Source organism: Belonocnema kinseyi, chromosome 10 (assembly GCF_010883055.1).
Source record: "Belonocnema kinseyi isolate 2016_QV_RU_SX_M_011 chromosome 10, B_treatae_v1, whole genome shotgun sequence".
Taxonomy (NCBI): Eukaryota; Metazoa; Arthropoda; class Insecta; order Hymenoptera; family Cynipidae; genus Belonocnema; species Belonocnema kinseyi.
In genome coordinates this window covers 75,122,719-75,136,859 of record NC_046666.1, presented here as the reverse complement: position 1 = coordinate 75,136,859, position 14,141 = coordinate 75,122,719, and the positions used below count along the sequence as shown (strand labels likewise).

Here is a 14,141-nt window from a genome sequence, read left to right as displayed (position 1 = left end):
TATTTAAAATATATCTATTTTAATATATACTAAATTTAATTTTAAATCCCGCAAAATTTAAAAATTCTAAAAAAACATCGAACACTGAATATTTTCAAAGTATAGCTTCTCAATTTGTCATTCCTCTTTCCAAATAATTCTATGAATAAAATACAGCACACAGTTTTTGTATACAAACTTCAAGTGATTCGATAGCCGAGTGGTTAGAGTACGCGGAAAAATACACTAGTTCAGTTAGGGTTCGAATCCTGGACGAGTAAGATTTTTTAAAGCGTTAAAGCGTGCGACTAAAAGTATAAGTAACCGTGTGTGTGAATTATGTATTTTTAGTAGTGGTAAAAAGTGAAGATTATATAATAAGAATTTTAAAAATAACTTTTTTTTAAAATAATTTTTGTCAAAGGTTGGGCCGGCGTCATCTTAATAGATGGCTCATATATGAGACTAAATATTAGCCCGACGCACAGTGGTCGGAAAACCCATTTTAAAGGTGTTATCGGAATTTCATAATGTTTGGGACACTTACTTTTTCGAGGTTGCTGATTACGATACTAGATTCAGATTTTCGAAATTCAAAATGTCGGATCCAATATCGCGGACAAATTTTGGGAAAATTCATTCAATCTTTTTAAAACTCGGTATACTTACGTTTTTGAGGTCGCTGATTACGATGCTTAATACACATTTTCGAATTTCAAAATGGCGGATCTAATATGACGGACAAATTTTGGGAAGAGTCATTCAATCTTTTTAAAACTCGGTATATTTACATTTTAAGGTCGCTGATTACGATGCTCAATTCAGATTTTCGAAATTCAAAATGGCAGATTCAATATGGCGGACAAATTTTGGGAAAAGTCATTCAATCTTTTAAAACTCTGTATACTTACGTTTTCGAGGTAGCTGATTACGATAGTAAATTCAGGTTTTTGAGATTCGAAATAGCTGATCCAATATGGTGGACAAATTTTGGTATTCTTTGTTTTTTAGGTCGCTGAACACCAAAATAGATCAAGAATCGAGCATTTAAATATATTATTCCATATAATGGACTGTTTTTTGAGACTTTTATTTGATTTTGTACAAAGTTTGTCGTAGTCCTTATGTCACTATTCAACGCAGTATTGACTGTTATTGTCACTTTCATTAAAGTTATTAATCTCACGATTCAAGTCGGATATTGGAACTTCGATTCCACGAAGCAATTCTAACGCTTCTTGAGAAAAGGACTTTAGTTTTCTTTGAGTCAGTTTACGTAAAATAGGGATTTTCGGGTCTGATGTAATCAAAATCCTGTTAAAAACATCTTCCATATTTTTTAGCCGATTACATTTCCGTGCAAAATTCTCGCGAAACTTCTTTCATGTACTTGTTACATGATTCTTGAGACTCTTTTGTCATTTGCCCGATTGGAAGCAATGAGGACTCAATGATCTTATGTCCATGAATTAAAATTTTATGGACAATCGTTAGCATCTTAAACCATGGGTATAAGTCAACGACTTTTCTCGCAGTTTCAGTAGCGTAATTTCGAAATTTGTGCATTTTCGAAAAAAACGTGTGGAAGTATAACCATCATTAGAACTCCCATAATTCTGTTTTGGTAGATCAACCAGCAAACCTAATTGTTTGTAGAATTTTTCTTTTATCTCCCTTTTTCTTTTATCCACTTATTCAGCATTTTTTCCCTTATCTGCCACGATTTGATTTCAAATTTGTATGATATGTGCAAAAAAACTCAAAAATCTAATCCATGCATGCAGAGAGGAGAGACCAAACTGCAAATTCTCTTCATCAATAGTTTTTTCCAGCATTTCATCAACATTGTTAAATTCCGAGGATGTGGCATCACAAAGATAACAGCGCATTGCTGATGCTGTGTTAGTTACAGAATTACAAACTTTTCCATCTACCATTGTGAACTGAAGCTTGGATTTCACGCAAATTTCGATGCCCTTAACTATTGTTAGGAAAGGCAAAAGATTTCTTTCCTGTTCTTTAATATTATCGACTTGAGCAATTGCTGATTCAGCTGTTTCTTTTATAAAAAGTATTGAGATTGGTCGACAAAATCTTGGAGAGGATGGGCGCAGATTTTTCCAAACAATTTTTTTCGCACTATTCTCTCCAAGGCCATAAATGTCCAATGAAACCAATGAAGAAAAAAATATATTTTTTTCAGAACATTTTTCATAAATAAATTTTTGTTTGCATCTACTCTGGCCGGACGTACCGCCACACCCCCATTTACAAATGAAAGTGCATTCTTTCAGATTTTCTGCAGCGAGTCTCTCAATGATTTCTGATCGTGTGGAAAAAATTCTTTAAGTCGTATGGTCTAAAAGTGCTTGTAAAGTAACCGTAGCTTCCGTCACAGTCATTGCAGATTTTTCCGGATAACAGCTTCTTTTCGACTCAAGAACCTTATCGTTAGACGGATACAGACGACAATTTTTTTAAAACTTACTTCGCCCATCCCTTCGTACTGCTTTTTTAAAAGATTATTTTCAATAAGTAGTGAAATTGCTTCGTCTCCAGACGTTTCTTCTCGAGCATGTTTTAGAGCGTTTCTATATTCAGATGGTTTTGTTGGTGCAAAGTTTGAAATATCTTTCACAACATTTGCGGCATCCAGTTGTCCTGTGGCTCGAAGAGTCATCTGAGTTGCATAAACAAGTTCTCCGCAAGTGTTTTGAGTTCGAAGATGTTCACTTTTCCTGCGCTTTGTCCTTTCAGCGCTGTCAGCAAAACTAACCGGAGGACGACCTGCGCCAGTATTTTCTTGAGATTCCGGAAAATTTCCATGGGCATTATTGAGGGTTACGAATTTTTCCAGCCAATCTTTATAATTTTTTTAAAATTTATCTTATCAACTAATCAGGAATGTTGCTGAATTTACTGTGAAGGTCCCAATTAAAAAGTCTGACATCGAAAAAAAAGAATTTTTCCGTCGGAAGATTCCCCAATAATGCATTTGTTTATTAAAGTTGTTCTTAAAATCATAAGATTAATCAACAAATTATGAATTTTGCTAAAGTTATCATAAAGCTCCTAATTAAAAAATTGAAATCGAAATAAAATCATTTTTGAATCGAAAAATCCCTGATGAATGCATTTGTTTATTTACTTGTTTATAATATTCACAGTCATAATCTCAAGAAGAAATTTATTCATCATAATATTGTTTTTATTCAAATTTCTTGTAATATAACTTAAAAAACGTAAAATTATGGAAAATCATAGAAATATTTTTAAAAAATAATTTGTTTATAAAAATTTGTTTATATAAATTATATATTTATAAATCGGTCAATATTTTTGGGCCGTACGTTATTTTGAACCAAAAAAGTCATATTTTCCCAGTTTGCGGACACCAACCGCCTAGAATACTCTACAATAATGAGATAACGCGACATGTAGTCAACATATAGTCCAGTACTCATTAATCCACAGCTATCCGCAGCTAATTTTTTCATGAATTTACAGAAAAAAGTATGTTGGATACTATACTGGTGTTCATTAGACAGGATACTACAGGATAATTAACTTTTTTCATATGTTAAGACAATTGATTACAGTTTACATAGTTTTCCACAAAATTATTATATATTTATAGAAATGTGTTAATGGGATAGGATTTTCCGAGTTATCGATTTGAATTATACATACCTTTACTAAATGAATTCACCTTATTGCATTGAAAATCGGTTTGATCTTTTGATTTTTTTTAACGCAGCGCGAGAATAGGTTAAGTTTGCAATAAAACGTAACGTTATTATGAGACAATGAGCTCTATCTGCTATCTTAAATGAACGCAGAGGATCCTACTCTACCGACTGCAACAGTTCAAATTACAAAAATAATTTTTTTTAAATTTTGGCCAGCTTTTTAGATTTTTCGACCACTGTGCGACGTGGAGAAGCCAAAGGCGTTCGACCGTTATCATTTAGCTGGTTAACCCGATCAGTGGCGCACAAAGTAGGACCGACCATCCGACGGTTGGCCCGACCGCGGGCCGACGGTCAATTCCCGCCTGGGTCACCTCGCCAAGCCTCGCGCGCATGTCACTACCTTCTCGATTTGCCTCGTAATTTTTTTAAACCTTATTCCTCTTCTATTTACAATCTTTCCTTCTGAATTCCCTGTTCCTCCTTTCTTTTCTGCTTCACCATCTTACCCAATACCTCCTTCAGTCATGCAACTGCTCTTTTGTCCCCACTTGCATGCAACAATACGTCCATGCTTATCCCACTCTTCTCCACCTCTGCACACTCCTCCAAGATCTGCTTCACTTTTCCATCCCTTTCCCGTACAATTCACATATCTTCTTCTCTCTTGAAAGCCAGAACTCAATATACTCCTCCATGCATCTGAATCTCATCCTTGCTATAAGTTCCTGACTTCCTTTCTCTCCTTTCTTGAACAAATATTGCACTCTCCCCCTAAGCATAATCCACGCATAGTTCCCGTTAAATCTTGACTCCCTTATTCTCTCCTCCCCTTCTGCCTCCTCTCTCTAACCAAACCATTCTTATTTACGATCGCATATACCTTTATTCCTTCCTATTTGCCTATTTACCTCCAATTTACCTCCTCACTTACGTTCTACCCTATGTCATCTGCATATGTGAATGACTATATCCTGACTTATCCTACACTAACTCCTGCTACCACTCTGGCCGCTAGCTTACTTTCCATATTCGCGATTAAAATTGCAAAAAGCGTTGCGCTAAGCAGACACCCTTGCCTCAACCCCCTATCCATCCAGAAACTTCCTCTCACCCTATCCTTGGTCTCTTCATATAACTTCCTTATCCTCTTGATCAGGTCCTTTCTCCACTCCCCTCTCTTCCATCGCCTTCCACAACCTCACCCTATCCACCGAAGAGAACGCACCTTTTAGATCTACAAAAACGCGTATACTTTCATATCTTTTTCATATACCTCTCTATCCACAACGTTCTGCAAGACGTGAAGATAGTCGATAGTATTTCTTGACTCTCTATTACCCACCTTCGCCTACAGCAGTATTCCTTTCCCCTCTACATACTTCCGCAGCCTATCCGTCAATATCGTCGCATATATTTGGTACGCCGTATTCATTAGCGTTACCCCTATAATTTTTTCGCTTCTCCCTATCCCTTTTTTTATACAGTGGCACGAACAATTCCTCCCTTCACCCTTTTGGAAATCCTTGCCCCTCCATACTCTTTTTTTCTTCCGTGTACCTGATCCCTGAAATGAATCTTTAAACAATTCCCTCCATTCCTCACTCCCTATCTTCTAAATTATCGCTACCCTTCGTTTCCTGAACCTATTAATTATCTTTCACACGTCTCCGTCTGTCTTAACACTTCTAAACTCCTCTTCCATATCATTCCCTTTTTCGTACTCTTTCTTTTTACACATCAACCTAAACTCTTTTTTTATTTCTACACACACCTCCCTTTTCGCAGTTCCTTCTTTCTACTTCTCGTGCTTCCTTTTCACCTTTTTTTTCACTCTCTCTCTCTAATAGATCCTCCCATATCTCTTCCACTGACTCCCCCTCAAAGCTTACCTTTCCCAAATGTTTCTGATACTTCTCTGGTGGAATGGCTGTTAGTCTGATTTCACCCTCCCTTCTACTGAGAATTGCTCTGTCTACTTGCACCCTTGCATATTGATAATCACATAGCCTATCACCGATACCCCAATCTTACGCACATGAGTGTATCGTCCCTCTTCATTCTCTGTTACCATACCATTCGCCACCGCCCAGCCTCTATCCTCCATCCAGTCTCTTAGTATCTCCCCCTCCTTATTTATTATTCTATCCTTCGATTTCCTTTCGAAGCTCTCCCCTTCCCAATACATACGCCCTTTTCCCCAATTCTCGTATTAATCCCCCCCTCCCCCTAGTGCCACCATACTCTCATGTATTTTTCATATTTAATTAAAGAGTGGTTGTATAGAACGGCATAAAACATGCTTAATAAGTACAAGTTTCTTAAATAGACTTTGCTGGACATTTTATTTTTGAATAAAGAAGTTTGAAAAAATGTTTAAATTTTAATCCAAATTCGTTTAAAATGCATACAGAAGAATTTTAATTTTAATATTAATTGTCTCTATCAGATTTTTTTGGTTGTCTATTTCTGCACTGACAACCTTTAGTTATAAGAAACGTTATTTGCTCTGTTTTATGAAAAAAAACTAAGAAGTAAACCATAACTTAATATGAGTAAGTTAATACAAAAAAGTGGAAAATTTCGTAAAATTTAAGGGTTTAGCCCGCCATAACATTTTTTAATCGAATTGAACAAAACCCGTTTTCATAAGTCGTCGTGAGTTTGAGATTTTCAACACTTTACTAAACCCTTTATTAATATTTTTCCTAAACTAGTCAGAAGAAATCAGAATTATTATAAAGTAGAGATTATTTTATAGGAAAAATATTTTCGATGTATATGGCAAATGACCCAATGGCCGCGGTGTATATGCTACATATTTTAATTCGTATAATCTGGATAGCTGTCCCATAGTTAATAGTCCAAGATTATACCTGATTACATATTTTTAAATACCGGGTATAATTCATTTTTCTTAGTGCAGCTCTGTTATTTTCAGATATAGATTCAACATAAAGCCAATTCATAAACGCGCTTGATTCCAAAATAGTTGAAATAGTCACCGTATCTATATAAATGAAAAATAATATAAAAGAAAATATAACTATATAACTTCTTTAGTTTACATATAAGAGGGCAAAAAAATACATTGGCAACACCGCAATTTAATAAATTATAGAATACTGCTTGCCCTAAAAAAACAGGAAATTTAAAAAAATGTGTTTTATTATTGAAAATAAATACAATTAATTGCAATTTTCCTTAAAAAAGTATCAAATTACATTTAAGTAATTCAAGCAGGTTTGCAAGAAGTTTATCTGCAAGTCTACATTGAAGATATAGTATCTTATCGTCTTTCTTGTTTGAATGAAAAAACAGTTCGTAATTGTTATTCAGACAGTGACTTGCATCGATTCGTAACGATTGTAGTTAATTTATCTATTTACCTCTCATCATATTTTACGCAACGATTTGAAAGATAACGGGATTTTCAATACCACTATATTTCAATTCGCATTGCGCTAGTCATTTCGATACTTGCATGTATTACAGTCCCATGTTTCGGTATCCAAAGATACAATAAATACGATAAATTATCAATGTTTTTTAATTTGTAAAAATAAATCAAATTATTAGAAATTTCGATAAGTATTTCTACGCAGATCATCAGAATAAATTACCATCTACTCATGGAAAATATAATTTATATTTTAATAAATATATCATTGCCATATATTTTACTACCTTACTTATATTTTAAGACACTTTCGAGAATTTTAAGTGTATGCCACCCATGGGAGCTAGCAAAAAAGCCCTAGGATTGTTAATGTATGGAATAGGTGTTTTATCACATTGGTTGACCTTGTAATTTTGGAGAATTCTGATAAGACCAACTTTCGTTTGAAATATTGCAAATCTTGCTCCTGTAAATGAATATAATTTTATTGTAATTTATAATTGAGAGAAATTCATTATTATAAAGATTAAAAATATATTTTGGCAAAAAAAAGAATTATTTATAGAGAACACTTTTTTAAATTGGATAATGCAACCTAGAATGGCTAATTATTAATAAAAATACTAATGTTTGTTATATAATGATTTCAACATAATTTATACCTATATACTTTTATTAAAATTAATAATTATCCACTTTAGGTTGCATTATCCCCTGCAGAATTGTTTCCCCTACCAATGCAATTTCTTGGCCCTTCTCCGAAAGGCAAATAGACCATAGGATGACGAGATGTCACTTCATTATCGTCAAACCTCTCTGGATCAAAAATGTTTGGATCTGGATAATTTTTCGGATCACGATGAATTCCATAGACTGGAATCCACACGTTTGTATCCTTTGGTATTGTCACTTTGGTTCCAGAGAATGTGTACTTTTTAGAAGATTTTCTAACGAGCAGTGTTGCTGGTGGGTACTTCCTGAGTGTTTCTAAAATTGAAGATCAATCCCATTCTAATATAAAATTTCAAAATTGAATTAAGTACAGAAAGTGAGGTGAAAACTACATTGCTTGCGAAATATTTTTTTTCCTCACTTATTTATTCAAGTTTTTAAAACCCAAATATTAATCAAATCAAGTTACCTTGAAACACCTTGTGCAAGTATTTCATATGTTTCACTCCATCGTATGTCAATTTCCCATCTGATGTTTTTAGCTCATTCTCAATTTCTTTACGAAGTTCATCTTGAATTGAGGGATTTAGAGCCAGTTCATATAAGGCATTACTCATTGTTGTTGAGGATGTTTCGAAACCTGCGGCAAAGAAGACAAATGCCTGAGCTGCCAGCAAAGAGTCCGTCATTTCTACAACAGCAACATTAAAATCATCATTCAAATATATGATAATTAAAATATGAGATATTAGAAAGTTTACTTGTGCAATTTATAGAAAGTTCAACAATACAAATTTTAACAACATTTTTACGAAGCATTGTTTAACGTTTGTCTTTCGTTTTTTACACAACAGTGAAGCTACCCAAAAATGGGAAACAGAGCCCAAGCAAAAAAAATTATATATTTCTTATGCATAGTAGAATACGTGATAATTAATTTACGTTTATTTTATATTAAAAATGTATTAAACATATAATAGCTATATAGAATATTTCAACAACTGCAACCATGAAGCCCCTCAACTGTAAAAACTTTTAACTCCATAGCCCCTCGTGTTCAGAGTCTTTTATCGTACATGCTGATAACAAATTTAGGAATACATTTAACTTAGTAAAAGAAAAGCTCTCTTTTGTTCACATTAAAAAAACGAATCAATATATTTCGTTTTAATTTGTTTATAATAAACGTTAACACAATAATAATTGAACTAATATACTCTTGTCTAGAAATTTATTTAAAACAATTTTGCCGAAAACTGCAAGTAAGTGAAGTGATCCCCACAAATGTATGTAATGATTATCTCTTAATTTTTATCTTTTTCTATATAGGTTTCATTCTTTATTTTTGTCCTTGTTATGAATAATTTAATGTATGGTCGGAAATATAAACCATGAAATCTAATGAGGGTTTGAAAACGAAAAAATCTATAAAAATTGAACAACAAAGAAAGTGAAGGCAAAAATTAGAAATAAATAAAGACGCCTGGAAAAAACGAAAGGTTATAAAAAGAGAAAGATGGAGTGTAAGAGGAGTAAAACGAAAGGTGAAGATGATAGTGGACAAACCAAAAGAATAAAAAGAAATTCAGAGAGAGAAATGGAGGGAAAATTGTCATCGTTTCAGGTCTCAAAAAAGGAACCAATTGATTAAGCAAATACACAATGCGAAAAAATCTCCTCCCCATTAATTAATGAGAATTGCAGTGAAATTAACAAAACATTATGTAAAGTATAACAAAGTTTTAAGTGCGGGCTTCACAATTATTTATTTCCTCAATTTTCAAATTTTTCGAAAAAGACTTGTGTTAAATAGTCCTTTTCAAGAAGAATGTTACGTGATCTATTTATTGAAATATAGACCATTTTACAGACAATTTTTTTTAAATTACAGTATTATAAAAATGCTATTTTACATTTTTTATACAAAACTAAAATTGAAAAAAACTGCGATTTATGTGAAAATCTAAAGCGCAAAAGAATTATGAATTTTGATATTTTTAAATTTTCTAATTCTTTTTCACTAATATCATGAAACTAAACATCGAAAGGCTATAATATAATCAGAAAATAAGTGTTAAATATCTTGACACTACTTCTAAAAATTTTTATTGAGGAAGAAGTGTTTGTCGATATTTCTATATCATTAAACCATGAAAATTAGCTAGATCCGACATGAGAATTAATAATTTAGAAATATTTTTAGTTAAAATTATATTTAACTATTAAAGAGAAAGAATGCATTTTATTTTATATCTAATGACTTAAAAAATTATTTCTTAGAATTAAACAAATTCTATCTTTGATGTAAGGTCCAACAAATATTCTTTTGATCCAAACAAATATTTTTATGTTCTATAATATATAAATATATAACCTACTGATGTCATTCAATTTGTCTGGATTTTCTTTCATAAACAGCAATAAATCTACAAAGTCATGTCTAACGACATTGTTTTTCTTTCTGTATTCCATTGTTTCTGAGATTAAATTCGTAAAAAAATCGTTCATCTCCCGATCTATCAAAAAGGGCCCAAGAAGTTTAAATAACCATGGCGCCAGATCTCTCACTTTTATCCTCATTGATCGCCGAAAACTGTCGTCGAAAATTTTTCGTCCCATTCGTGTAAAATCATTTTTTTCGTCAGAGAGAGTATTTATGTCAATTCCAAAAGCACAGGAGCCAATCACATCCATCGTGAATTTCGATGTGAGTTGTCGGCACTCAATTGATTCGTTTTTAGGTACTATTTTTTCCAAATATTGTTCAAAATGATTTGAGCTTTCCAGGAGAAGATAAAACATTTCTCTTAATTTTCCTGACGTAAAAACGGGAGAAAGTTTTTTCCTCAAAGGTCTCCACCTATCTGGTTCTAGATTTACAAGATTTTGAGACATAGGCTCTATTTTTTCATGCACTGGTAACCCGCGATTGGCAAAAATATTAAAATCTTTTATCAATACGTCTTTTATGACTTCCGCGTCTTTGATGATCAAAATCGGCGTATTTCTAGCATAAACTCCAACCATAGACTCGTTTGTAAATTCATCGTAAATATTTTTGGCAAATTCCCCAGGCGACAATCGATTTAACAGTATATCCTTAAAATTTCCCAAGAACAACAGTGGTTTTGGTCCTGGAACTCCTTGATTTTTCCAGAATTCATGTTTAGATGTTCTGTAGCAGTTGATGAAAATGTAAATGGCAACGACTATGCACAAGATCTCAAATGGTCCCATAATTAAACAAATTAAATGATCTGCAATGAACAAAATTCTATGATTTGAAATTTTAATGTTGTGATTTAAAGCATGATTTCGTAGAGCTTATTTATTAAATAAGCAATATTATCGCTTTTGCAACTTAAGTTTAAATATTTAATATTCTAGTTGAAATTGTTTAATTTTAAACTTTTAGAAATATAATTTCCCAAGGGTTCGTCCATAAATTGTGTAAAAACCAAAGGGTAAATATACGAGAGTGATAAACATATAATAAATAAAAACCTGAGAAAGTCGTATTGCAGTAGATGCGCTAGTGGGAATGTTTCATGGACTGACCAACGCTTCATTGCGACGACTGTAATGAACGGGTAATTGAGTAGAATTTGTGATTCAGATATAGATACGTGCGTGTTTCATGACCCTGAATCTTTCTATAGATATTGATTGCAAACCTTTGTATTTATTTATAAAGGAAGTAAGCGTCCGATCAAAAATGGAATATACCTTTGGATTTGTCCCCGAAAGGTCTGGTAGGGCACTTTTTATTTATTTTTTAAATGTCTTAAATCCTTACATTATTTTTTCAAGTTCTACAATTGTTATAAACAAATTAGGCCGATGATCGAAGACCCAGGAATAACTTTGTATTACTCACCGAAATATTTGGGTTCACCTTTTCTGTTTTTTATAACATTTTCTCAACAATCAAATAATATTAAAAAAATTTTGATCTTTATAGCTATGGATTTCAAAATTTTGTAATGAATTATAAACAATCTAAGTGTTCGATCGAGAAACCAAAAACACCTTGGGATTAATTTTTTTAATATATAGGTGCGCTTTTTATTTTGAAACCGGAAGACACAATTAGCAATAAATATATTATTGCACATTGAATTTTCGAGGCGAATCCAAAAGTGCTTTTTGTTTTTCGATCAAATGCTTAATTTTATACAACAATTGCAGAACTTTAAAAAATAATATAGTTATTTGAAAAATGGTTTAAAAAACTAAAAGGGCCCACCTACATCTTTCGGAGAGGAATCCAAAAATGTTTTTTGGCCAGACGCTTAGTTTGTTTATTATTAATTACCAATTTTCGAGATTTTTAGCTATAGGAATAGGAAAGTGCAGGTTTGTTATATATAGCCGGCCAGTTCGTGACAATCGTTGGTAATTTCTGTGTAGTTTTCCTCTCGTCAGATGTTACATAAAGTTTTCAAATATAAATTTTCAATGTCAAACTTGAAACCTCGCATTACGTTCAGTAGGTAAATATAGTTATATATTACATAACTTGTTTAATAAATTAAAAGTAGAAGGCATATACATTTTGTTGATGCGTTTTATTTGAAAAGTCTGCCTGCTACGGAAGAATATTTTCATCATGCGCAGAATGGACGAAAACGGAATAGGTCCAAATTCACCTAAATCTAACACCAGCCATTATAAAGGATGAGAATGAGGATTTCGCAGAATTACCTAGAAGTAATATTTTTATTCCAGGATCATTTAATGTATTTAGAATGGTTTTGTGAAAAAGTCTCATGCTTAATTTTCCCATTTTTATTTTCAGTGTTTAAACCATAATTATTATCTGTAGAAGGCTGCCTAACGAACTCAAACTGTCTTTTTGGAACACCAATATGTTACATAAGGAAATTTTGATTAAATATGTATTCTAATATTATCGCATTAGTCTTCTGACCGACTGACAGACAGAAATGAATACATGTTCATAAAATCTGTTTTTTCCGACGCAGTGGCTCTGCGAACTTTCAGAATTGACATTAACTGAATACGTATACTAGCCTAAGATGTACCTTAAAAGTTAAAGTAAACGGAATCGCATAAACATCTTACGATGGAAATTGGTTTTTCGTTTCTACATATTTTTATATTTTCCAAGATTAAATTTTTAAAAGCTCTGTAGGTTTTGAGGTGCACATTCTCATCGCGACACTCGCGCTGCGCGCTCCTTCTTTTAGATTTTTTTAAGTATCTCGCGTCTTTTGGCGTAATATTGGAATTTTCTATTTTCAGCATATTCAGACCTATTTTAGGATTTTTCAAAAGTTAGGGTTAAAAATGTTAATATTGTGGTGTAAAATTTCGGGCCATTTTAATACTCTCTTAATTAGAAATGATCAGAATGTACTAAACTATTACAAATTTGTAGCTCTTTTTCAGGTAAACAATTTTTATCAAACCTTTTTTTTGTAACTTTAGTCATTTTTCCAAAAAAATTGTATTTAAAAGAAATTTTTTAAGTTATTTTTCGCGAATAAAACAAAAAGTACGCTGGCTATCAAGAAGTGATTATTAATCAACTTTTAGATCTTTTTTGGGTCACAGTTTTTATTCATATTTTTTCGTTTCCTGCCTTGTTGGACCGCAAAATGGAATTTTGGATTTTTCATGATTTTTTCTGCGTTTTTCGGTTCTAAATTTTGATTTTTGATTGATTTCAAAATTTTTGAAAATGCTATAACTCTGAGAATGTTCTTTTTATCAAAAAAGGTAATGAGGATAAATTGTTTGGCTTTTTGAGTACTATAATTATCCCTGCATAACAATTTTAAATAAAAAAAATGGTTTCAAACATTTTGAAAATGCTCTAACTTTCTAAATTTGTATCTGAATTGATTGGTTAACGAACGTGTCCTTTCTTTCAGGACCTAAAAAAGTGTGTCAAGGATCGATTTGATCCGTTAATTTTTTCGAGAGTTACCGTTTTTAAGGACGGACGGACAGACCGACAGACAGATACCATCGTCAAAACTTGATTTTCGGATTCAGGGGGTCTCAAAACCTGGAGGGCCGTTAAAAAATTGTGGTGACAAATTTCGGAAAATTCTAATACTTTCTCAATCATAAAGGATGAGAATGTGAAAAATGTTTAATCACCCCAACATTTACGTACATTTCTAAATATTCTCTATCGAAGTAAAATTTGCTGGGAATAATTTATTAATTGGTATTTGTAATAATGTTTAATAATTTAAAAACTTCAAATTTATAATGTAGGGTTGAATATAATAGATTACTATTCAAAATGTCCTCAATGCTTACGATGATTTATAACAACTTTTAAAGCAAATATAAATTTGTTAAATGAAAAACGTCAATGTTATCTAATCATCCGTATACAATGTAAGCAAAATATTACCTAAAATAAT

General features: G+C 32.3%; 1 protein-coding gene across 2 annotated transcripts; it reads right to left on the bottom strand.

Moving 5' to 3' along the window:
• Nucleotides 1–7,298: 7,298 nt before the first annotated feature.
• On the bottom strand, nt 7,299–11,319 carry LOC117181403 (cytochrome P450 6B2-like). Of its 2 annotated transcripts, none has more exons than XM_033374024.1 (5): nt 11,245–11,319; nt 10,119–10,997; nt 8,210–8,431; nt 7,804–8,055; nt 7,299–7,534 (listed from the first exon to the last, which is right to left on the bottom strand). In XM_033374024.1, exons 2-5 carry the CDS (start codon nt 10,975–10,977, stop codon nt 7,368–7,370), a joined length of 1,500 nt encoding a protein of 499 aa, XP_033229915.1. In that variant the 5' UTR covers nt 10,978–10,997; nt 11,245–11,319; the 3' UTR covers nt 7,299–7,367. The 2 variants fall into 2 exon arrangements, with proteins under 2 accessions (XP_033229915.1, XP_033229916.1); XM_033374025.1 differs by having other exon boundaries at nt 8,210–8,380.
• Between the last annotated feature and the right edge of the window lie 2,822 nt (nt 11,320–14,141).